Below are 26,393 nucleotides of genomic sequence, written 5' to 3' on the forward strand. Positions count from 1 at the left end.
TAATGTTTGAGCATTTATTGGTAGTTTTTTTCCCCAAAGCAACAATACAACATATATAAACAAACACATAATGGAATGTCAAGCTAAAAAAATACATTTCTCTCTAGTACATCCGGGATCCATGCATGTGAAAAAGCTGGAAGACAAGCAGAGAAAGTAGAAACCATCTTTAAAGACAGATTATCATGTTCATATAACCCATCACAATATTGAGAAACATTTCAAGTTGTGGATCAGCTTGGATTGGACGACATGGGAAACAATCTTCTCACAGAAATGTCATGTTTGATGCTGATGGTGACGATGGTGACAGTAATAGTGTGTGTCCCCTTGTTGTGGATGGAAAACAACAACATAAGCATGATTGGTGTTTGGATAAACAAAAAACGCAGCAGCTAAACTTTGTGCAGTTTTCCCAAACTATGTCCCCTTTACACTTCTACAAATAAAATGGTGTGTGTGTATGTGAACTGTAAAATACACTCATACCACTATTACACAAAAGGTCAGGGCTATTCCATGTCATTGCATTGGTAATGAGAGACCTTTAGGAGAGGGTTTGGATCAGTGGCAGCACAGCAGCGTCAGCTCATTATTAGTCTTGGATATCCCAGATCTAGGACATTGTTCATGTGAAGGGCATCTAGATGTGAGAGGCTTCTAGGGCATTGTTCATGTGAGAGGCTTCTAGATGTGAGAGGCTTCTAGGGCATTGTTCATGTGAGAGGCATCTAGATGTGAGAGGCATCTAGATGTGAGAGGCATCTAGGGCATTGTTCATGTGAGAGGCATCTAGATGTGAGAGGCTTCTAGGGCATTGTTCATGTGAGAGGCATCTAGATGTGAGAGTCATCTAGGGCATTGTTCATGTGAGAGGCATCTAGATGTGAGAGGCTTCTAGGGCATTGTTCATGTGAGAGGCATCTAGATGTGAGAGGCATCTAGATGTGAGAGGCTTCTAGGGCATTGTTCATGTGAGAGGCATCTAGATGTGAGAGGCATCTAGATGTGAGAGGCTTCTAGGACATTGTTCATGTGAGAGGCTTCTAGATGTGAGAGGCTTCTAGGGCATTGTTCATGTGAAGGGCATCTAGATGTGAGAGGCTTCTAGGGCATTGTTCATGTGAGAGGCTTCTAGATGTGAGAGGCTTCTAGGGCATTGTTCATGTGAGAGGCATCTAGATGTGAGAGGCATCTAGATGTGAGAGGCTTCTAGGACATTGTTCATGTGAGAGGCTTCTAGATGTGAGAGAATTCTAGGGCATTGTTCATGTGAAGGGCATCTAGATGTGAGAGGCTTCTAGGGCATTGTTCATGTGAGAGGCTTCTAGATGTGAGAGGCTTCTAGGGCATTGTTCATGTGAGAGGCATCTAGATGTGAGAGGCATCTAGATGTGAGAGGCATCTAGGGCATTGTTCATGTGAGAGGCATCTAGATGTGAGAGGCTTCTAGGGCATTGTTCATGTGAGAGGCATCTAGATGTGAGAGTCATCTAGGGCATTGTTCATGTGAGAGGCATCTAGATGTGAGAGGCTTCTAGGGCATTGTTCATGTGAGAGGCATCTAGATGTGAGAGGCATCTAGATGTGAGAGGCTTCTAGGGCATTGTTCATGTGAGAGGCATCTAGATGTGAGAGGCATCTAGATGTGAGAGGCATCTAGATGTGAGAGGCTTCTAGGACATTGTTCATGTGAGAGGCTTCTAGATGTGAGAGGCTTCTAGGGCATTGTTCATGTGAAGGGCATCTAGATGTGAGAGGCTTCTAGGGCATTGTTCATGTGAGAGGCTTCTAGATGTGAGAGGCTTCTAGGGCATTGTTCATGTGAGAGGCATCTAGATGTGAGAGGCATCTAGATGTGAGAGGCTTCTAGGACATTGTTCATGTGAGAGGCTTCTAGATGTGAGAGAATTCTAGGGCATTGTTCATGTGAAGGGCATCTAGATGTGAGAGGCTTCTAGGGCATTGTTCATGTGAGAGGCTTCTAGATGTGAGAGGCTTCTAGGGCATTGTTCATGTGAGAGGCATCTAGATGTGAGAGGCATCTAGATGTGAGAGGCATCTAGATGTGAGAGGCTTCTAGGGCATTGTTCATGTGAGAGGCATCTAGATGTGAGAGGCATCTAGATGTGAGAGGCTTCTAGGACATTGTTCATGTGAGAGGCTTCTAGATGTGAGAGGCTTCTAGGGCATTGTTCATGTGAGAGGCTTCTAGATGTGAGAGGCTTCTAGGACATTGTTCATGTGAGAGGCTTCTAGATGTGAGAGGCTTCTAGGGCATTGTTCATGTGAGAGGCTTCTAGATGTGAGAGGCTTCTAGGGCATTGTTCATGTGAGAGACATCTAGATGTGAGAGGCATCTAGATGTGAGAGGCATCTAGGGCATTGTTCATGTGAGAGGCATCTAGATGTGAGAGGCTTCTAGGGCATTGTTCATGTCAGAGGCATCTAGATGTGAGAGGCATCTAGATGTGAGAGGCTTCTAGGACATTGTTCATGTGAGAGGCATCTAGATGTGAGAGGCATCTAGGACATTGTTCATGTGAGAGGCATCTAGATGTGAGAGGCTTCTAGGGCATTGTTCATGTGAGAGGCATCTAGGTCATTGTTCATGTGAGAGGCTTCTAGGGCATTGTTCATGTGAGAGGCTTCTAGGGCATTGTTCATGTGAGAGGCATCTAGGGCATTGTTCATGTGAGAGGCATCTAGGGCATTGTTCATGTGAGAGGCATCTAGATGTGAGAGGCTTCTAGGGCATTGTTCATGTGAGAGGCATCTAGGGCATTGTTCATGTGAGAGGCTTCTAGATGTGAGAGGCTTCTAGGGCATTGTTCATGTGAGAGGCATCTAGGTCATTGTTCATGTGAGAGGCTTCTAGGGCATTGTTCATGTGAGAGGCTTCTAGGGCATTGTTCATGTGAGAGGCATCTAGGGCATTGTTCATGTGAGAGGCATCTAGGGCATTGTTCATGTGAGAGGCATCTAGATGTGAGAGGCTTCTAGGGCATTGTTCATGTGAGAGGCATCTAGGGCATTGTTCATGTGAGAGGCTTCTAGATGTGAGAGGCTTCTAGGGCATTGTTCATGTGAGAGGCATCTAGGTCATTGTTCATGTGAGAGGCTTCTAGGGCATTGTTCATGTGAGAGGCATCTAGGGCATTGTTCATGTGAGAGGCTTCTAGGGCATTGTTCATGTGAGAGGCATCTAGGGCATTGTTCATGTGAGAGGCATCTAGATGTGAGAGGCTTCTAGGGCATTGTTCATGTGAGAGGCATCTAGGTCATTGTTCATGTGAGAGGCTTCTAGGGCATTGTTCATGTGAGAGGCTTCTAGGGCATTGTTCATGTGAGAGGCATCTAGGGCATTGTTCATGTGAGAGGCATCTAGGGCATTGTTCATGTGAGAGGCATCTAGATGTGAGAGGCTTCTAGGGCATTGTTCATGTGAGAGGCATCTAGGGCATTGTTCATGTGAGAGGCTTCTAGATGTGAGAGGCTTCTAGGGCATTGTTCATGTGAGAGGCATCTAGGTCATTGTTCATGTGAGAGGCTTCTAGGGCATTGTTCATGTGAGAGGCTTCTAGGGCATTGTTCATGTGAGAGGCATCTAGGGCATTGTTCATGTGAGAGGCATCTAGGGCATTGTTCATGTGAGAGGCATCTAGGACATTGTTCATGTGAGAGGCATCTAGGGCATTGTTCATGTGAGAGGCATCTAGATGTGAGAGGCTTCTAGGGCATTGTTCATGTGAGAGGCATCTAGATGTGAGAGGCTTCTAGGGCATTGTTCATGTGAGAGGCATCTAGATGTGAGAGGCTTCTAGGGCATTGTTCATTGAGAGGCATCTAGATGTGAGAGGCTTCTAGGCATTGTTCATGTGAGAGGCATCTAGGGCATTGTTCATGTGAGAGGCATCTAGGGCATTGTTCATGTGAGAGGCATCTAGGACATTGTTCATGTGAGAGGCATCTAGATGTGAGAGGCTTCTAGGGCATTGTTTGAGAGGCATCTAGATGTGAGAGGCATCTAGATGTGAGAGGCTTCTAGGGCATTGTTCATGTCAGAGGCATCTAGATGTGAGAGGCTTCTAGGACATTGTTCATGTGAGAGGCATCTAGATGTGAGAGGCATCTAGGACATTGTTCATGTGAGAGGCATCTAGATGTGAGAGGCTTCTAGGGCATTGTTCATGTGAGAGGCATCTAGGTCATTGTTCATGTGAGAGGCTTCTAGGGCATTGTTCATGTGAGAGGCTTCTAGGGCATTGTTCATGTGAGAGGCATCTAGGGCATTGTTCATGTGAGAGGCATCTAGGGCATTGTTCATGTGAGAGGCATCTAGATGTGAGAGGCTTCTAGGGCATTGTTCATGTGAGAGGCATCTAGGGCATTGTTCATGTGAGAGGCTTCTAGATGTGAGAGGCTTCTAGGGCATTGTTCATGTGAGAGGCATCTAGGTCATTGTTCATGTGAGAGGCTTCTAGGGCATTGTTCATGTGAGAGGCTTCTAGGGCATTGTTCATGTGAGAGGCATCTAGGGCATTGTTCATGTGAGAGGCATCTAGGGCATTGTTCATGTGAGAGGCATCTAGATGTGAGAGGCTTCTAGGGCATTGTTCATGTGAGAGGCATCTAGGGCATTGTTCATGTGAGAGGCTTCTAGATGTGAGAGGCTTCTAGGGCATTGTTCATGTGAGAGGCATCTAGGTCATTGTTCATGTGAGAGGCTTCTAGGGCATTGTTCATGTGAGAGGCATCTAGGGCATTGTTCATGTGAGAGGCTTCTAGGGCATTGTTCATGTGAGAGGCATCTAGGGCATTGTTCATGTGAGAGGCATCTAGATGTGAGAGGCTTCTAGGGCATTGTTCATGTGAGAGGCATCGAGGTCATTGTTCATGTGAGAGGCTTCTAGGGCATTGTTCATGTGAGAGGCTTCTAGGGCATTGTTCATGTGAGAGGCATCTAGGGCATTGTTCATGTGAGAGGCATCTAGGGCATTGTTCATGTGAGAGGCATCTAGATGTGAGAGGCTTCTAGGGCATTGTTCATGTGAGAGGCATCTAGGGCATTGTTCATGTGAGAGGCTTCTAGATGTGAGAGGCTTCTAGGGCATTGTTCATGTGAGAGGCATCTAGGTCATTGTTCATGTGAGAGGCTTCTAGGGCATTGTTCATGTGAGAGGCTTCTAGGGCATTGTTCATGTGAGAGGCATCTAGGGCATTGTTCATGTGAGAGGCATCTAGGACATTGTTCATGTGAGAGGCATCTAGGGCATTGTTCATGTGAGAGGCATCTAGATGTGAGAGGCTTCTAGGGCATTGTTCATGTGAGAGGCATCTAGATGTGAGAGGCTTCTAGGGCATTGTTCATGTGAGAGGCATCTAGATGTGAGAGGCTTCTAGGGCATTGTTCATGTGAGAGGCATCTAGATGTGAGAGGCTTCTAGGGCATTGTTCATGTGAGAGGCATCTAGATGTGAGAGGCTTCTAGGGCATTGTTCATGTGAGAGGCATCTAGATGTGAGAGGCTTCTAGGGCATTGTTCATGTGAGAGGCATCTAGGGCATTGTTCATGTGAGAGGCATCTAGGGCATTGTTCATGTGAGAGGCATCTAGGACATTGTTCATGTGAGAGGCATCTAGATGTGAGAGGCTTCTAGGGCATTGTTCATGTGAGAGGCATCTAGGGCATTGTTCATGTGAGAGGCATCTAGGATATTGTTCATGTGAGAGGCATCTAGGGCATTGTTCATGTGAAGGGCATCTAGATGTGAGAGGCTTCTAGGGCATTGTTCATGTGAGAGGCATCTAGGGCATTGTTCATGTGAGAGGCATCTAGGGCATTGTTCATGTGAGAGGCATCTAGGACATTGTTCATGTGAGAGGCATCTAGATGTGAGAGGCTTCTAGGGCATTGTTCATGTGAGAGGCATCTAGGGCATTGTTCATGTGAGAGGCATCTAGGATATTGTTCATGTGAGAGGCATCTAGGGCATTGTTCATGTGAAGGGCATCTAGATGTGAGAGGCATCTAGGGCATTGTTCATGTGAGAGGCATCTAGGACATTGTTCATGTGAGAGGCATCTAGGACATTGTTCATGTGAGAGGCATCTAGGGCATTGTTCATGTGAGAGGCATCTAGGACATTGTTCATGTGAGAGGCATCTAGGACATTGTTCATGTGAGAGGCATCTAGGACATTGTTCATGTGAGAGGCATCCAGGGCATTGTTCATGTGAGAGGCATCTAGGGCATTGTTCAAGTGAGAGGCTTCTAGATGTGAGAGGCTTCTAGGGCATTGTTCATGTGAGAGGCATCTAGATGTGAGAGGCATCTAGATGTGAGAGGCATCTAGGGCATTGTTCATGTGAGAGGCATCTAGATGTGAGAGGCTTCTAGGGCATTGTTCATGTGAGAGGCATCTAGATGTGAGAGTCATCTAGGGCATTGTTCATGTGAGAGGCATCTAGATGTGAGAGGCTTCTAGGGCATTGTTCATGTGAGAGGCATCTAGATGTGAGAGGCATCTAGATGTGAGAGGCTTCTAGGGCATTGTTCATGTGAGAGGCATCTAGATGTGAGAGGCATCTAGATGTGAGAGGCATCTAGATGTGAGAGGCTTCTAGGACATTGTTCATGTGAGAGGCTTCTAGATGTGAGAGGCTTCTAGGGCATTGTTCATGTGAAGGGCATCTAGATGTGAGAGGCTTCTAGGGCATTGTTCATGTGAGAGGCTTCTAGATGTGAGAGGCTTCTAGGGCATTGTTCATGTGAGAGGCATCTAGATGTGAGAGGCATCTAGATGTGAGAGGCTTCTAGGACATTGTTCATGTGAGAGGCTTCTAGATGTGAGAGAATTCTAGGGCATTGTTCATGTGAAGGGCATCTAGATGTGAGAGGCTTCTAGGGCATTGTTCATGTGAGAGGCTTCTAGATGTGAGAGGCTTCTAGGGCATTGTTCATGTGAGAGGCATCTAGATGTGAGAGGCATCTAGATGTGAGAGGCATCTAGATGTGAGAGGCTTCTAGGGCATTGTTCATGTGAGAGGCATCTAGATGTGAGAGGCATCTAGATGTGAGAGGCTTCTAGGACATTGTTCATGTGAGAGGCTTCTAGATGTGAGAGGCTTCTAGGGCATTGTTCATGTGAGAGGCTTCTAGATGTGAGAGGCTTCTAGGACATTGTTCATGTGAGAGGCTTCTAGATGTGAGAGGCTTCTAGGGCATTGTTCATGTGAGAGGCTTCTAGATGTGAGAGGCTTCTAGGGCATTGTTCATGTGAGAGACATCTAGATGTGAGAGGCATCTAGATGTGAGAGGCATCTAGGGCATTGTTCATGTGAGAGGCATCTAGATGTGAGAGGCTTCTAGGGCATTGTTCATGTCAGAGGCATCTAGATGTGAGAGGCATCTAGATGTGAGAGGCTTCTAGGACATTGTTCATGTGAGAGGCATCTAGATGTGAGAGGCATCTAGGACATTGTTCATGTGAGAGGCATCTAGATGTGAGAGGCTTCTAGGGCATTGTTCATGTGAGAGGCATCTAGGTCATTGTTCATGTGAGAGGCTTCTAGGGCATTGTTCATGTGAGAGGCTTCTAGGGCATTGTTCATGTGAGAGGCATCTAGGGCATTGTTCATGTGAGAGGCATCTAGGGCATTGTTCATGTGAGAGGCATCTAGATGTGAGAGGCTTCTAGGGCATTGTTCATGTGAGAGGCATCTAGGGCATTGTTCATGTGAGAGGCTTCTAGATGTGAGAGGCTTCTAGGGCATTGTTCATGTGAGAGGCATCTAGGTCATTGTTCATGTGAGAGGCTTCTAGGGCATTGTTCATGTGAGAGGCTTCTAGGGCATTGTTCATGTGAGAGGCATCTAGGGCATTGTTCATGTGAGAGGCATCTAGGGCATTGTTCATGTGAGAGGCATCTAGATGTGAGAGGCTTCTAGGGCATTGTTCATGTGAGAGGCATCTAGGGCATTGTTCATGTGAGAGGCTTCTAGATGTGAGAGGCTTCTAGGGCATTGTTCATGTGAGAGGCATCTAGGTCATTGTTCATGTGAGAGGCTTCTAGGGCATTGTTCATGTGAGAGGCATCTAGGGCATTGTTCATGTGAGAGGCTTCTAGGGCATTGTTCATGTGAGAGGCATCTAGGGCATTGTTCATGTGAGAGGCATCTAGATGTGAGAGGCTTCTAGGGCATTGTTCATGTGAGAGGCATCTAGGTCATTGTTCATGTGAGAGGCTTCTAGGGCATTGTTCATGTGAGAGGCTTCTAGGGCATTGTTCATGTGAGAGGCATCTAGGGCATTGTTCATGTGAGAGGCATCTAGGGCATTGTTCATGTGAGAGGCATCTAGATGTGAGAGGCTTCTAGGGCATTGTTCATGTGAGAGGCATCTAGGGCATTGTTCATGTGAGAGGCTTCTAGATGTGAGAGGCTTCTAGGGCATTGTTCATGTGAGAGGCATCTAGGTCATTGTTCATGTGAGAGGCTTCTAGGGCATTGTTCATGTGAGAGGCTTCTAGGGCATTGTTCATGTGAGAGGCATCTAGGGCATTGTTCATGTGAGAGGCATCTAGGGCATTGTTCATGTGAGAGGCATCTAGGACATTGTTCATGTGAGAGGCATCTAGGGCATTGTTCATGTGAGAGGCATCTAGATGTGAGAGGCTTCTAGGGCATTGTTCATGTGAGAGGCATCTAGATGTGAGAGGCTTCTAGGGCATTGTTCATGTGAGAGGCATCTAGATGTGAGAGGCTTCTAGGGCATTGTTCATGTGAGAGGCATCTAGATGTGAGAGGCTTCTAGGGCATTGTTCATGTGAGAGGCATCTAGGGCATTGTTCATGTGAGAGGCATCTAGGGCATTGTTCATGTGAGAGGCATCTAGGACATTGTTCATGTGAGAGGCATCTAGATGTGAGAGGCTTCTAGGGCATTGTTCATGTGAGAGGCATCTAGATGTGAGAGGCATCTAGATGTGAGAGGCTTCTAGGGCATTGTTCATGTCAGAGGCATCTAGATGTGAGAGGCTTCTAGGACATTGTTCATGTGAGAGGCATCTAGATGTGAGAGGCATCTAGGACATTGTTCATGTGAGAGGCATCTAGATGTGAGAGGCTTCTAGGGCATTGTTCATGTGAGAGGCATCTAGGTCATTGTTCATGTGAGAGGCTTCTAGGGCATTGTTCATGTGAGAGGCTTCTAGGGCATTGTTCATGTGAGAGGCATCTAGGGCATTGTTCATGTGAGAGGCATCTAGGGCATTGTTCATGTGAGAGGCATCTAGATGTGAGAGGCTTCTAGGGCATTGTTCATGTGAGAGGCATCTAGGGCATTGTTCATGTGAGAGGCTTCTAGATGTGAGAGGCTTCTAGGGCATTGTTCATGTGAGAGGCATCTAGGTCATTGTTCATGTGAGAGGCTTCTAGGGCATTGTTCATGTGAGAGGCTTCTAGGGCATTGTTCATGTGAGAGGCATCTAGGGCATTGTTCATGTGAGAGGCATCTAGGGCATTGTTCATGTGAGAGGCATCTAGATGTGAGAGGCTTCTAGGGCATTGTTCATGTGAGAGGCATCTAGGGCATTGTTCATGTGAGAGGCTTCTAGATGTGAGAGGCTTCTAGGGCATTGTTCATGTGAGAGGCATCTAGGTCATTGTTCATGTGAGAGGCTTCTAGGGCATTGTTCATGTGAGAGGCATCTAGGGCATTGTTCATGTGAGAGGCTTCTAGGGCATTGTTCATGTGAGAGGCATCTAGGGCATTGTTCATGTGAGAGGCATCTAGATGTGAGAGGCTTCTAGGGCATTGTTCATGTGAGAGGCATCGAGGTCATTGTTCATGTGAGAGGCTTCTAGGGCATTGTTCATGTGAGAGGCTTCTAGGGCATTGTTCATGTGAGAGGCATCTAGGGCATTGTTCATGTGAGAGGCATCTAGGGCATTGTTCATGTGAGAGGCATCTAGATGTGAGAGGCTTCTAGGGCATTGTTCATGTGAGAGGCATCTAGGGCATTGTTCATGTGAGAGGCTTCTAGATGTGAGAGGCTTCTAGGGCATTGTTCATGTGAGAGGCATCTAGGTCATTGTTCATGTGAGAGGCTTCTAGGGCATTGTTCATGTGAGAGGCTTCTAGGGCATTGTTCATGTGAGAGGCATCTAGGGCATTGTTCATGTGAGAGGCATCTAGGACATTGTTCATGTGAGAGGCATCTAGGGCATTGTTCATGTGAGAGGCATCTAGATGTGAGAGGCTTCTAGGGCATTGTTCATGTGAGAGGCATCTAGATGTGAGAGGCTTCTAGGGCATTGTTCATGTGAGAGGCATCTAGATGTGAGAGGCTTCTAGGGCATTGTTCATGTGAGAGGCATCTAGATGTGAGAGGCTTCTAGGGCATTGTTCATGTGAGAGGCATCTAGATGTGAGAGGCTTCTAGGGCATTGTTCATGTGAGAGGCATCTAGATGTGAGAGGCTTCTAGGGCATTGTTCATGTGAGAGGCATCTAGGGCATTGTTCATGTGAGAGGCATCTAGGGCATTGTTCATGTGAGAGGCATCTAGGACATTGTTCATGTGAGAGGCATCTAGATGTGAGAGGCTTCTAGGGCATTGTTCATGTGAGAGGCATCTAGGGCATTGTTCATGTGAGAGGCATCTAGGATATTGTTCATGTGAGAGGCATCTAGGGCATTGTTCATGTGAAGGGCATCTAGATGTGAGAGGCTTCTAGGGCATTGTTCATGTGAGAGGCATCTAGGGCATTGTTCATGTGAGAGGCATCTAGGGCATTGTTCATGTGAGAGGCATCTAGGACATTGTTCATGTGAGAGGCATCTAGATGTGAGAGGCTTCTAGGGCATTGTTCATGTGAGAGGCATCTAGGGCATTGTTCATGTGAGAGGCATCTAGGATATTGTTCATGTGAGAGGCATCTAGGGCATTGTTCATGTGAAGGGCATCTAGATGTGAGAGGCATCTAGGGCATTGTTCATGTGAGAGGCATCTAGGACATTGTTCATGTGAGAGGCATCTAGGACATTGTTCATGTGAGAGGCATCTAGGGCATTGTTCATGTGAGAGGCATCTAGGACATTGTTCATGTGAGAGGCATCTAGGACATTGTTCATGTGAGAGGCATCTAGGACATTGTTCATGTGAGAGGCATCCAGGGCATTGTTCATGTGAGAGGCATCTAGGGCATTGTTCAAGTGAGAGGCATCTAGGGCATTGTTCATGTGAGAGGCATCTAGGGCATTGTTCATGTGAGAGGCATCCAGGGCATTGTTCATGTGAGAGGCATCTAGGGCATTGTTCATGTGAGAGGCATCTAGGACATTGTTCATGTGAGAGGCATCTAGGGCATTGTTCATGTGAGAGGCTTCTAGGACATTGTTCATGTGAGAGGCATCCAGGGCATTGTTCATGTGAGAGGCATCTAGGGCATTGTTCATGTGAGAGGCATCTAGGGCATTGTTCATGTGAGAGGCATCTAGGACATTGTTCATGTGAGAGGCATCTAGGACATTGTTCATGTGAGAGGCATCTAGGGCATTGTTCATGTGAGAGGCATCTAGGGCATTGTTCATGTGAGAGGCATCTAGGGCATTGTTCATGTGAGAGGCATCTAGGGCATTGTTCGTGTGAGAGGCATCTAGGACATTGTTCATGTGAGAGGCATCCAGGGCATTGTTCATGTGAGAGGCATCTAGGGCATTGTTCATGTGAGAGGCATCTAGGGCATTGTTCATGTGAGAGGCATCTAGGGCATTGTTCATGTGAGAGGCATCGAGGGCATTGTTCATGTGAGAGGCATATAGGGCATTGTTCATGTGAGAGGCATCTAGGGCATTGTTCATGTGAGAGGCATCTAGGGCATTGTTCATGTGAGAGGCATCTAGGGCATTGTTCATGTGAGAGGCATCTAGGGCATTGTTCATGTGAGAGGCATCTAGGACATTGTTCATGTGAGAGGCATCTAGGGCATTGTTCATGTGAGAGGCATCTAGGACATTGTTCATGTGAGAGGCATCCAGGGCATTGTTCATGTGAGAGGCTTCTAGGGCATTGTTCATGTGAGAGGCATCTAGGGCATTGTTCATGTGAGAGGCATCTAGGACATTGTTCATGTGAGAGGCATCCAGGGCATTGTTCATGTGAGAGGCATCGAGGGCATTGTTCATGTGAGAGGCATCTAGGGCATTGTTCATGTGAGAGGCATCGAGGGCATTGTTCATGTGAGAGGCATCGAGGGCATTGTTCATGTGAGAGGCTTCTAGGGCATTGTTCATGTGAGAGGCATCGAGGGCATTGTTCATGTGAGAGGCATCGAGGGCATTGTTCATGTGAGAGGCATCCAGAGCATTGTTCATGTGAGAGGCAATGTTATGGATACAGGTATCCTGTGTGTGTGTATTTGTTTTCTTTCCTTCACAGGTGTCACTAATCAGTCGCCACTGAAGACACACCTGCTCCTTTTCCCTTACCCAATCACATATCTTGGTTTAAAAGTATCCCAATCAGTTCTCTCTGGAGATCTCTCTTTTGTTTTTGCACCTACATGTCACCTTGTCCGTTATCTGTGAGTATTGTATTGTTATGGTGTATGACTGTTTGTTGGTGGGAAAAGGGGATAACCAGCCGTGTCTAAATACCCTAGTTAGAACTGGCGGATCACCCCCTGTATTTTTGGTAAGTTAGCTAGCTGTTCTTAAAGCAGGCTAGACTAGCTTAGGGGTTTGTTTGGATATACACTGCTCAAAAAAATAAAGGTAACACTAAAATAACACATCCTAGATCTGAATGAATGAAATATTCTTATTAAATAGTTTTTTCTTTTCTTTTGAATGTGCTGACAACAAAAATCACACAAATTATCAATGGAAATCAAATTGATCAACCCAAGGAGGTCTGGATTTGGAGTCACACTCAAAATGAAAGTGGAAAACCACACTACACGCTGATCCAACTTTGATGTAATGTCCTTAAAACAAGTCAAAATGAGGCTCAGTAGTGTGTGCTCCTGATGAGGTGGCAGATGGTCTCCTGAGGGATCTCCTCCCAGACCTGGACTAAAGCATCCGCCAACTCCTGGACAGTCTGTGGTGCAACGTGGTGTTGGTGGATGGAGCGAGACATGATGTCCCAGATGTGCTCAATTGGATTCAGGACTGTGGAACAGGCGGGCCAGCCCATAGCATCAATGCCTTCCTCTTGCAGGAACTGCTGACACACTCCAGCCACATGAGGTCTAGCATTGTCTTGCATTAGAAGGAACCCAGGGCCAACCGCACCAGCATATGGCCTCACAAGGGGTCTGAGGATCTCATCTCGGTACCTAATGGCAGTCAGGCTACCTCTGGCGAGCACATGGAGGGCTGTGCGGCCCCCCAAAGAAATGCCACCCCACACCATGACTGACCCACCGCCAAACCGGTCATGCTGGAGGATGTTGCAGGCAGCAGAACGTTCTCCACGACGTCTCCAGACTCTGTCACGTCTGTCACATGTGCTCAGTGTGAACCTGCTTTCATATGTGAAGAGCACAGGGCGCCAGTGGCGAATTTGCCAATCTTGGTGTTCTCTGGCAAATGCCAAACGTCCTGCACTGCGTTGGGCTGTAAGCACAACCCCCACCTGTGGACGTCGGGCCCTCATACCACCCTCATGGAGTCTGTTTCTGACCGTTTGAACAGACACATGCACATTTGTGGCCTGCTGTAGGTCATTTTGCAGGGCTCTGGCAGTGCTCCTCCTGCTCCTCCTTGCACAAAGGCGGAGGTAGCGGTCCTGTTGCTGGATTATTGCCCTCCTACGGCCTCCTCCACCTCTCCTGATGTACTGGCCTGTCTCCTGGTAGCGCCTCCATGCTCTGGGCACTACGCTGACAGGCACAGCAAACCTTCTTGCTACAGCTCGCATTGATGTCCCATCCTGGATGAGCTGCACTACCTGAGCCACTTGTGTGGGTTGTAGACTCCGTCTCATGCTACCACTAGAGTGAAAGCACCGCCAGCATTCAAAATTGACCAAAACATCAGCCAGGAAGCATAGGAACTGAGAAGTGGTCTGTGGTCACCACCTGCAGAACCACTCCTTTATTGGGGGTGTCTTGCTAAATGCCTGTAATTTCCACCTGTTGTCTATTCCATTTGCACAACAGCATGTGAAATTTATTGTCAATCAGTGTTGCTTCCTAAGTGGACAGTTTGATTTCACAGAAGTGTGATTGACTTGGAGTTACATTATGTTGTTTAAGTGTTCCCTTTATTTTTTTGAGCAGTGTATATTATTTATTTCCTTGGGTCCAGCTCAGCCCCTTTTCCCCACACCCCATTACCGTGTGTTTAAAATAAACCTGAAGTGTTTGACGGTAGATTTATGTTGTCTGTGTTTCTTCTCACTGTTACCTTTTCACTGGGGTGATTTTTATGAGATATGTTACGGGTCTCGTTTCCATCCCCCCCTAGACTGCAGGGCCAAAGGGGTTCGTAACAGGCAACTAGGGCATTGTTCATGTGAGAGGCAACCCATCTTCTAGGGAGACTAGCTCATCATCAGAACAGCTGGGTTATGCCGCTGAACAGATCATGTCCCAGGCAGGACACAAAGGCCCCAGGGCAATATCAAGCTCTCTGGCATCACAATTAGTATTTCAAACAAATAGAAGCCAACTGTTTTTGACGGGGAGCAAAAGTTCAAGGCCTGCTTTTTTTCTCTACATATTGTAAAAATTGAATAATTTTAATTTTAAATTTTGAGAAAAGTTAGTCCATCCTTGGCCTTTGGTTACTGTGTTGAGTTTGGGGTAAGGGAATGCCATGCTGTGAAATAGCCCTGGATTCCTTTTGATCACACGGTCTATTACTGCTACTAGCACCACCAGCCAACAACACTAGTTTGGATCCTCACCCATTCACGTCCTTGGAACATTGACACAAGACTGTCATTCCTTTATGCACTCATTCAGGGTGGTATTTCTCTCTCCTCCCTCCTCCTCCTCATCCTGCACCTCTGAAGCCTTCCCTCGAATAAAAATGTGGAGAATAAAATTAAAATTAAAATAATGAACAGATTGATGTATCATGGAGAGAGAGAGAGAGAACATATGGATGATAGAGTGAATGTGCTTGTGAATTACATTTGGGAGATGTGTGTGTGTGTGACATTTGGAGTGTTGCCTCCCGAGTAGCGCAGAGGTCTAAGGCTGTGCCACTAGAGATTTTTTTATTTGACCTTTATTTAACTAGGCAAATCAGTTAAGAACAAATTCTTATTTTCAATGACGGCCTAGGAACAGTGGGTTAACTGACCGTTCAGGGGCAGAACGACAGATTTGTACCTTGTCAGCTCGGGGATTTGAACATGAAACCTTTCGGTTACTAGTCCAACGCTCTAACCACTAGGCTACCCTGCCGCCCCTGGGTCGATTGCAGGCTCTCTCACAGCCGGCCGCGACCGGAAGACCCATGGGGCGGAGCACAATTGGCCCAGCGTTGTCCGGGTTAGGGGAGGGTTTGGCGGCAGGGATGTCCTTGTCCCATCGAGTGTTAGCGACTCCTGTGGCAGGCCGGGAGTCGTGCACGCTGACACTGTCGCCAGGTGTACGGTGTTTCCTCCGACACATTGGTGCGGCTGGCTTCCGGGTTAAGCAGGCATTGTGTCAAGAAGCAGTGTGTGGCTGGGTTGTGTTTCGGGGGATGCACGGCTCTCGACCTTCACCTCTCCTGAGTCTGTACTGGAGTTGCCGCGATGAGACAAGACTAACTCCAATTGGATACCATGAAATTGGTATCCAACTTAAATGGACATTTGGAGTGTTTGAGTGGAGAATGCCGAGACTAAGATCAAAGGATGCTGAGATCATCTTGGATGAGGAGAAATGTCACACAGGGACAGATCCATATCCTGCTATTTCAGCCCTTGGTCGAAGTGAATGGTGGTGATAGATATACTTCTACATTGTACACCATTCACCTATCTGACGCATGTGTACCCGTGTGTGTTTCCTGTGTGTCAGTCTCACCTTGGTCTTGCGGCTCTGTTTGGTGCCCAGGCCTGAGCCAGGTGTGTGTAGCTCCTTGGACACCACACAAAGAAACTCTGCCTGGTCCTCTGTCCCATAGCTGTATGACGAACCAATGTTCACCATCTACCACACGCACACACAGAGAGAGAGAGGAGAGAGAGAGAGCGAGTGAGTCACACACACGGAGAGAGGAGAGAGAGCACGAGAGATGGCCCCATATCACAGCAGGTAAGTCCATGGATGCTCATGCAGAGAGCAGGGACAGATGAGAAGGACAGCTTAGCAGCACTACAACTACGGGCAGTGAGACTGAACTGTACACCCTGTCACAGTGACGGCAATGTTTAGCATTACAGCATCACTCAATACTCTTTACTAAACTGTCAATGTGCCAACATATGGAAGCTTCTATTGGAACTTCCTTAGCTCTGCATCCTTTTTGCATCTCCTTCCACTTATGATCACTGGTCTGTGTTTGCAACACAACATGTCTGTTTAGATCAGTCTTCTTCTAAGGGGATGGAAATGTGAAAAGGAGGCTGTCTTTGTGAGCAGATTAGAACTGGGCCTTGGTCTCTGATTGGTCTTCCTCTGAGGATGTGATTGGCTAACAGAGAGCAGGAAAGGAGTTGATTGGTTGGGAGGGTGGTAGAGCAGAGGAGCAGCGAGTCCAACCCACAGTCCAGAGCAGTCCAGTGTGGGGCTTTCTGAAGGAGCGTACGCTGACCTGCTCAAACTTCCAGCCGTCCGACATGGTGGAAACCATCTGAGTCAGCTCCTCCTCCTGGCACTGCAACACCCGGTACACATGTTTAGGAGGCACCTACTGATAGACGGAGAGAGAGAAGTGTGCAGAGAGAGAGATATGTAAACACTGCAACACTCAGTACACTTGCTTAGGAGGCATCTGCTGAGAGAGAGAGAGAGAGAGAGTAAGACAGAGTAGTCAAAAGTTGGAGAAGGTGATAGGTGTTTGTAAGGAAAGGAAAGGCAGATAAAAAAGAGGATAGGGAGAGCTAGAGGGGTGGTGGGTGAAAAGGAGGCAGTGTGTGTGTGTGTGTGTGTGTGTGTGTGTGTGTGTGTGTGTGTGTGTGTGTGTGTGTGTGTGTGTGTGTGTGTGTGTGTGTGTGTGTGTGTGTGTGTGTGTGTGTGTGTGTGTGTGTGTGTGTGTGTGTGTGTGTGTGTGTGTAGCCAAGGGGCAGTGTATAACTGTATAATACAGAGAAAGGAAGATAGAAAGATACATAACAGAAATACTAGAGGAGACATCATTTAGACAGGACAGAGGGGATGGGTGGAATATACTAGAAAATACAGAGGGAAAAATGGCAGAACTTTCTGCACAAAGCACTGGGTGTGAGTCTGTTGTTTTAACCTGTAGCCATCTTGTATTTGTGTATATCTCGGCCGCTTATGTACAGTGTGCGTGTTTGACCTGTGTGACTTTACAGTCCCGCTCCAGGATCCTCTCCTTGATCAGTTTGATCAGAGGAGTGATGTTGTAGAACTCAGCCTCCTCCAACACACCTGGGAGAGGGAACACACACAGGACAGACAAGACAGACAGAGAGAGAGAGACAGAGAGACAGACAGAGAAATCAGAACCATGGACAACTAAATCATACTTATCTTGATTGGACTAAATTGTTTTTGGTAGTTTTTTGTGTGTTTTTGGTGGAACTTGTTCTCAACTAGCCTACCTGGTTAAATAAAGGTGAAATATATATAATATATATATATATTTGTTTAACTGTCTTAGACTAAGCATAGGTTATTAGATGATGTTGAAATGTTTTCGACTTGGGTAACTCACGTAATTCTAAATCAATAGTTGTTTAGTGGTGTGACTATGTCGGAAACATTACTTGCTTGACCTGCTGTATGTCATGTAACTGTTTGTTACATGCAATATGCTTTGTGGACGTTGCCGGAAAGAGGTTGCTCTCCGGGTGTGATGAAACAGAGGTGTGGTTGAATTTATTCTGCCACTATCTTCTTATTGTCTCGGCCTTAGACCTATATATCACGGTGTCAAGGAATATGAACTAACAGGTTATGGAGAAAGCAACTCAATTATCACAACACATAGGTTGAAGTATGGCTTTTTTCTGGCTTCCCCAGTGATTTTTACCCACACACCACTGCTGCATGCTTATTGCTCGTCTTACAGTGCATTAAAATGGCATAACACATTATGTAGTACATGTCAAAAAATACCAAACGTAATCCAGTACCTTCTTCAGCCAACTCCTTGTTGTAGACTAGTTTGCCGTGTCGCAGGTAGTTGAGGATGGGGCCAAAGTAGGTGGGGTCTCTGTCTATCACATAGGCCCCTGTCTCATCCTACAGTAGAGGAGAGAACCATAGCAATTACTCGTATGAATAGGAGATCAATATTAAGTGCTATTCTAGTCTATTGGGTTTTGGTCAATATGTAGGATTGAAACCCCCTTGCGATTACCTGTTATACACTAACAGCAAAAGTCCTCTTTTGTTGAGAAGGATGATAATTAGTGATTGAGTCCCTCTTACAGCCTAGGGATGGGGGGGTAGAGCGAGATAGGGGCTAAGAATGAAGAGCGTTTCACAGAGACATGGAGAGAAGAGAGAGAGTTGGAGAGAGAGCCTGTTACATTCACATGGCTTGGCCCCTTTTTGGCTGACGGCCTGCCAGTGCCTTTACAGCATCTCCATAGAGCGCTCCCTTCCTGACGATTACGCAACCAGCCCCAGGCACCCATCCTCAAACACAGAGACACTAGAAAGAGAGAGGGAGGCAGAGAGAGATGAGAGAGAGGCCAAGGAGTTCAAAAAGAGGAGAATCGGAGAGAGGGATTGAGGAACAGGAACAGAGTGGAGCGAGCTAGCAGAAGAGCAGAAAGAGAGAAGTAAACTATATATACAAAAGTCTGTGGATGCCCCTTCAAATGAATGGATTTGGCTATTTCAGCATACAGCTATGTAATCTCCATAGACAATCATTGGCAGTAGAATGGCCTTACTAAAGAGCTCAGTGACTTTCAACGTGGCACCGTCATAGGATGCCACCTTTCCAACAAGTCGGTTAGTCACATTTCTGCCCTGCTCGAGCTGCCCCAGTCAACTGTAAGTCCTGTTATTGTGAAGTGGAAACATCTAGGAGCAACGTCTTAGCCCCGAAGTCGTAGGCCACACAAGCTCACAGAATGTGACTGCCGAGTGATGAAGCGCATAAAAATCGTCTGTCCTCGGTTGCAACACTCACTACCGAGTTCCAAACTGCCTCTAGAAGCAACGTCAGCACAATAACTTTTAGTCTGGAGCTGCATGAAATAGGTTTCCATGGCTGAGCACACAAGCCTAAGATCACCATTGCCAATGCCAAGGGTCGGCTGGTGTGCTGTAAAGCTCATCGCCACTGGACTGGAAACGCGCAGTGGAAACGTGTTCTCTGGATTGATTAATCACGCAATTTGAGTTTGGCGGATGCCAGGAGGACGCTACCTGCCCTAATGCATAGTGCAAACTGTAAAGTTAGGTGGAGGAGAACTAATGGTCTGGGGCTATTTTTCATGGTTCTGGCTAGACCTCTTAGTTCCAGTGAAGGGAAATCTTGATGCTACAGCATACAATGACCTTCTAGATGATTCTGTACTTCCAACTTTGTGGAAGGCCCTTTCCTCATTCCTTAAAGAATGAGAGCCTGCAGATCAGATCAGAATGAGAGAGAGGGCGTGAGAGCGAGATGGGCCGGAGGGATGGAGGGTAAGTGAGGCACTCAGTTGAAGGAAGATGAGTCTTGGGAGCCAAGCAGAGAAAAGGAGAATGGACTGTTGACAAGAGCTGGCAGACACTGGAGAATGGATGAGGGTGAGAGAGATAAAGGGGAGATAGACAAGGGCAGAGGTAGAGGTGCTGGGGAAAAGGGGGCTGGACAGGGAGAGACAACCCAGAGCAACTGCAGTTGAGGACAGACAGACAGACACCTCCTCATTGGACACGACAGTATGTATTTTTTAAAATTATTTTTTAAATTGAATCTTTATTTAACTAGGCAACTCGGTAAAGAACAAATTCTTATTTACAATGACGGCCTGCTCCGGCCAAACATGGACGATGATGGGACAATTGTGCGCCGCCCTATGGGACTCCCAATCACAGCCGGATGAGATTCAGCCTGGATTTCGAACCAGGGACTGCAGTGACGCCTCCTGCACTGAGATGCAGTGCCTTAGACCGATATTGTCATGTATGATGACAACACCAGAATATCACAGTACCATTGCTATGAATGAAACATGAACGCACATGCACACAGGGTGAAGATAAAAAATGATCTAGTCTCTCTCAGTATTTCCTGTCCTGTTTGTTCAGCCACACCGCCACCGGTCGTACCATTAAACAGCCGTCACGGAAAAGTCAACCCTCACCTGGTGTGTTAATGGTTTACCCAGCGTTTTCCCAAGGAACTACACAGTTTGCCTAGCCTAGTTCCAGGTCCCTATGGGGGCCTCACTGGGTCCCACAGGAAATACCTGTTAGGAAAACAGGGGTGTTGATTGTCTCAACACAGACAGACACACATACAATCATTTGACTTATTCTAAGGAGAAAACAATAACTGAAACCAGAGTGAGAGAGGAAGGAGAGGAGAAGCGACACTCATGGACAATAGTGCACTAATCAAATCAAGCTTTATTTATATAGCTTGCAATTCACAGGAGAAAATAGAAATAAGAAGAAACATTTACTATACAACAAACATAAGAGGATAAAAAAAGAAAAGTAGAACAATAAAAACTGTAAGACTAAAAAGCACCCTAAGGAAAAGCAAACCTAAAAAGGTGTGTTTTAAGATCACAGTTTGGGCCCCCCTCAGGTTCTCTGGCAGGCTATTCCAGAGGCTGGGGGCATCATAACTAAAGAATGCCTCTCCATGTCTCTTGGTCCTTGTCTTTGGGATAGTTAAAAGGCCAGTTCCAGAGGACCTGAGGGACATACTGGGTACAAGACTTAAAAGCATGTCTGACATGTATTGTGGTGCACAATCATGGATTGATTTAAAAAACAATAGAAGAATCTTAAAATGAATTCTAAAACTCACAGGCAGCCAGTGCAGACACCTTAAAACCGGAGTAATGTGTGCTCTCTGTCTGGTCTTGGTCAGTACCCGTGCTGCAGCATTCTGTACATTTTGCAGTTGACCAATGGCTTTCTTGGGTAGACCAGACAGGAGAGCATTACAGTAGTCAAACCTGCTTGTAATAAAAGCATGGATGGGCCTCTTTGTATCAGCCTGAGATAGAAACGGCCACATCTTGGCAATGTTCCTCAGGTGGTAAAAAGCTATTTTGGTCAGAATCTAAAATGAGGGGTAACATACGTAAACTTAACCGGACCCAAAATGGAACCTGGTGTAACGCCACGTGATAGATTTTCTCTGAGTTATGTTCACAAAGGGTGACAAAAAAACTCTTGACCAGTTAAATAGCTCTTAAACCAATTTAGAACTGGATCAGAGAGGCTAAGCCACTTCTTCAGTTTGTTCAGAAGGACATCGTGGCCAAAAGTGTCAAATGCAGCACATAAATCCAAGAGTACAAGGACAGAGAGCTGTTTGGCATCTGTGTTGGCTCTAAGATCATTTACCATTTTAACTAAGGCTTTCCCTGTGCTGTTGTAGGCACAAAAACCAGATTGGAATTCTTCTAAAATAGTTGGCACTTAATATTTTTTTTTTGCGGTTTGAAAACCAATTTCCACAGAATTTTACTTAAGAATGTAAGGTTGGAGATAGGCCAAAAATTGCTAATAGCTGAAGAATCTAGATGACTCTTCTTAAGAAGAGGTTTCACCATAGCAGTTATTACTGCAGTGGGGAAAGTGCATATGAACAAGGAGTGATTAACTATAGCTTGCACTGTTTTGAAGAAGGTGGTGGGGATAGGATTGAGAAGGAAGGTACAAGGCTTAAGATGTGATATCACTTTCCTGAGCATGTCTGTGTCAACCAGGGAAAATAAATCCATCGTGCCTTTGCGTGGTAAGCTAGGATACATATCAAATGTCTCATCAGGTCTTGCTTGACTCATATCCAGCCTAATGTCTGAAATAAACTAACCACATCTAGATGTGGAGGAGAGCAGGGTAGAATTGATCAGGCCATCAATGGTCAAGAAAAGCACTCAAATTGATCTGATTATTAGTGATCAAGTTAGAAAAATAAAAGGTCACACAAAGACGATGCGCCTCATCTATTCATTGTGGCCACTGGTGCAGGAGCCAGTCAATTAACAGTACAACACTGGGTTAAGCATGTGGCCAAGGGACAAGACCATCTGTAATCATAGGCTACAAACAGACAGAAAGAATAGACAGTCACTCTGAAATGAATCATATTATACACTCCTACTGCATTAGTGATGTATGGTATTTCATGAACAGATCAGTCACATGTTGACAACCTACAGTGCCTTCAGAAAGTATTCATAGGTTTTGACTTATTCCACATTCTGTTGTTACAGATGGAATTCAAAATGGATTTTAAAAATGTTTTACAAATCTCACCCATCTACACACAATACCTCATAATGACAAAGTAAAAACATATTTTTAGAAAGGTTTGCACATTTATTGAAAATTAAAAATAGATCTCATTTACATAAGTATTCACACCCGAGTCAATACATGTTCGAGTCAACTTTGGCTGCTGTTACAGCTGTGAGTCTTTCTGGGTAAGTCTCTGAGAGTTTTACACACCTGGATTGTACAATATTTGCAATATAAACTCTGTCAAGTTGGTTGTTGATCATTGCTAGACCTCCATTTTCAAGTCTTGCCATAGATGTTCAATACGACTTAAGTCAAAACCGTAGCTATGCCACTCAGGAATATTCAATGTCATCTTGGTAAGCAACTCCAGTGTATATTTGGCCTTGTGTTATCGGTTATTGTCCTGCTGAAAGGTGAATTTGTCTCGCAGTGTCTGTTGGAAAGCATACTGAAATAAGGTTTTCCTCTAGGATTTTGCCTGTGCTTAGTTCTATTATTATTATTTTATCATGAAAAAATTCCTAGTCCTTGCCGATGACAAGCCTTCCCATAACATGATGCAGCCACCGCTATGCTTGAAAATATAAAGAGTGGTACTCAGTGATGTGTTATGTTGGATTTGCCCCTGTCAGGATTTGGCCAGGGTTGTTCCGGTTTTTGGTCACTAGATGCCCCCATTGTGCCTTTTAACCTTTTGTTTTCCCTTGATCCCCATTATTATTTGCACCTGTGCCTCGTTTCCCCTGATTGTATTTAAACCCTTTGTTTTACTCAGTTCTTTGCTCTGTGTTTGTATGTTAGCACCCAGCCCTAGTACTCTGTGAGCTCTTGTTGATCCCGGTGGACTCTCTTGTGGAGTTCTGTTTTTTTGTTCTTGTTTGTTTGTTTTTGAGTATCTTTTGAAGCTTTTTGTGCTGTGCCTTCCACCTTGTGGATTTGCCTTTTTGTCTTGGAGGATTGCCTTTGTTCTTGTGGAATTCCTTTTGAGGTTGTGGAGTTACATCGTTTTCCTGAAGAACTTCACTTTTTACTTCATTAAATACACCGTCTCAAGTACTGCTGTGTCTGCCTCATCTTCTGGGTTCTGCTGACTATTCGTGGATCAGTTGGTTTAGTGACTGTTTCTCACTCCGGAGACCCGGGTTCGCAACCGGGTCCTGACAGCCCCAAACATAACACTTTGAATTCAGGACATCATGTTCAATTCTTTGCATTTTTTTGCAGTTTTACTTTAGTTTCTTACTGCAAACAGGATGCATGTTTTGGAATATTTTGTATTCTGTACAGGTTTCCTTCTTTTCTCATTGAGGTTAGTATTGTGGAGTAACTACATTGTTGATCTATCCCCTAGTTTTCTCCTATCAGCCATTAAACTCATGGTGAAATCCCGAGCAGTTGCATGTTTGTAGTGACTGAGTGTGTTAATACGCCATCCAAAGTGTAATAAACAACTTCACCATGCTCAAAGGGATATTCAATGTTACCCATCTATTAATAGGCGCCCTTCTTTACGAGGCAATGGAAATTCTCCTTGGTCTTTGTGGTTGAATCTGTGTGTGAAATTCACTGCTGGAATGAGGGATCGACAGATAATTGTTGTGTGGGGTACAGAGATGAGGTAAACATTCAAAAATAATATTAAACACTTATTGCACACAAAGTGAGTCCATGCAATGTATTATGTGACTTGTTAAGCACATTTTTACTAAAGACATTTCAGCTTTTCATTTAATTAATTTGTAAACATTTCTAAAAACTTAATTCCACTTTTACATTATGGGGTATTCTGTACAGGCCAGTGACACAAATCAAATAAAATTTTGTTTGTCACATACACATGGTTAGCAGATGTTAATGCGAGTGAAGCGAAATGCTTGTGCTTCTAGTTCCGACAATGCAGTAATAACCAACAAGTAATCTAACTAACAATTCCAAAACTACTGTCTTATACACAGTGTAAGGGGATAAAGAATATGTACATAAGGATATATGAATGAGTGATGGTACAGAGCGGCATAGGCAAGATACAGTAGATGGTATCGAGTACAGTATATACATATGAGATGAGTATGTAAACAAAGTGGCATAGTTAAAGTGGCTGGTGATACATGTATTACATAAGGATGCAGTCGATGATATAGAGTACAGTATATACGTATGCATATGAGATGAATAATGTAGGGTAAGTAACATTATATAAGGTAGCATTGTTTAAAGTGGCTAGTGATATATTTACATCACTAGCCACTTTAAACAATGCTACCTTATATAATGTTACTTACACTACATTATTCATCTCATATGCAAAATCTCAATTCAATGGAATATTAATTTAGACTGTAACATAACTAAATGTGGAAAAAGTCAAAGAGGTGTGAATACTTTCTGAAGGCACTGTATACATGTAGATTTTTGAAAATACTACGCCACCTCCCCTCTAGTCTCGAAAATCTGACCCTAAGTAACAGGTGTTCGAGCATAGACACGCTACACAGGCCTGAATGAGGCAGCACTTGCACATCCACCTGACCCACTTGTCATTGCAGTACCAGAGCCATATCTGGTGGGGGTACCATTCACTCATTCGTCTTGCCTTTTCAGATTCGGATGTCATCTTGATCAAAGCGAAGACAAGCGCTTGATCAATTATCTTCTTACCGTGTCCGAATGCAAGTCCTTTTGTTGACAGAGCCGATAGAGAAAGGAAGTCTGTTCTTTGAGTAGGGTATGCCGCGTTGTGAGGAATACGGTACCGCCGACGTTCAAACGGACCCATTTCCCGTTATTTCCCACTGTTGGATTGACTCCACAACCGTTCTCGAAGCTGTGCGTTTCCGGTCCACTTGATTCGGTAGCGCTCGAGGTGGTCGTATGCTCGCTTACCTCGCTGCCTCGATTGTTATTGTTGTTGTTATTATTATTGTTTTTATTGTAGCACTGAGGTGTCGGCAACGAGTCGAGTGCTGATACAGCCTGCGGCATCGATTTCCTTTTTTCCTCCGTTGCCATTAGGAAAAATAGCAATGTATGCAATAGCGTGCGTGCGTGCCCACCGCCGTCAATGTTCCTCTCTTTCTCAACAACACTTGTTGAGAAACAGTGTACCTCGTTGTCTCGAGCTCCGCCCAACGATGTATATATATATACACACAGATTACTAACAGAGGACGCTGTTTTGAAGCCAACTAGCCAAGGCACCTTCATTTTTGTATTCCTTCACAGAGCCCCACAGTGGAGGTGTCATAATACCCATAAAACCTATCGGTCAAACAGGGAAATGGTTCCAATCGTTTTTCCACCATTCATTTTTCCCATAGGCGATTTTAGAACAAGGGATGAGTTTCGTGTAAGCTTACCCTGGCGTGAAGTTTTGATAATGATGTAAATCTCTAGCAAGGTGACTTTTATCAATATATTTGGCTCTATTTACTCTCAGATTCGAAAATGCTAATTAGCATCAAAGTAAGACATCATGCAAAACTGCAAAGCTCCTGCACATCATCTCTAGCTGACACCTTTGCTAACAGGTATTGTGTCAATTAAAAACTTGCACAAGACAGTTCACAGAATTGTCAAATTAAATAAATGTAGCCAATTTATTCATTACTACATTTAGCTAACATTAGATAGTTAATCCAGATATTCTTACCTTTGCCTCAATTCGGCACTCTCGTCCAGATCATCATGTAATTTGTAGTTCTTCATGATAGCTACATTAGTAGCTAATAAGCATTTCATTTTTGGGGGGTAAATACAGGTGAATATATTGATAAAAGTCACCTGGTCCTAGAGATTTACATGGCTATCAAAACGTCACACAGGATAAGCC

At 45.2% G+C, this 26,393-nt stretch overlaps 1 protein-coding gene across 3 annotated transcripts; it reads right to left on the minus strand.

The window, feature by feature from the left end:
• Positions 1 to 25,807, minus strand: LOC124038529 (BTB/POZ domain-containing protein KCTD5-like). 3 transcript variants are annotated; one of them, XR_006839369.1, is made up of 7 exons: positions 25,223 to 25,807; positions 18,268 to 18,376; positions 17,469 to 17,560; positions 16,761 to 16,856; positions 16,031 to 16,156; positions 14,917 to 15,030; positions 1 to 136 (listed from the first exon to the last, which is right to left on the minus strand). XR_006839369.1 is itself a non-coding variant. In XM_046354532.1 (7 exons), exons 1-6 carry the CDS (start codon positions 25,766 to 25,768, stop codon positions 14,951 to 14,953), a joined length of 1,044 nt encoding a protein of 347 aa, XP_046210488.1. In that variant the 5' UTR covers positions 25,769 to 25,807; the 3' UTR covers positions 1 to 136; positions 14,917 to 14,950. The 3 variants fall into 3 exon arrangements, 2 of the variants coding, with proteins under 2 accessions (XP_046210488.1, XP_046210490.1); XM_046354532.1 differs by having other exon boundaries at positions 14,917 to 15,025; XM_046354534.1 differs by lacking the exon at positions 14,917 to 15,030.
• Between the last annotated feature and the right edge of the window lie 586 nt (positions 25,808 to 26,393).

This window comes from Oncorhynchus gorbuscha, linkage group LG06 (assembly GCF_021184085.1).
Source record: "Oncorhynchus gorbuscha isolate QuinsamMale2020 ecotype Even-year linkage group LG06, OgorEven_v1.0, whole genome shotgun sequence".
In the NCBI taxonomy this organism is placed as follows: domain Eukaryota; kingdom Metazoa; phylum Chordata; class Actinopteri; order Salmoniformes; family Salmonidae; genus Oncorhynchus; species Oncorhynchus gorbuscha.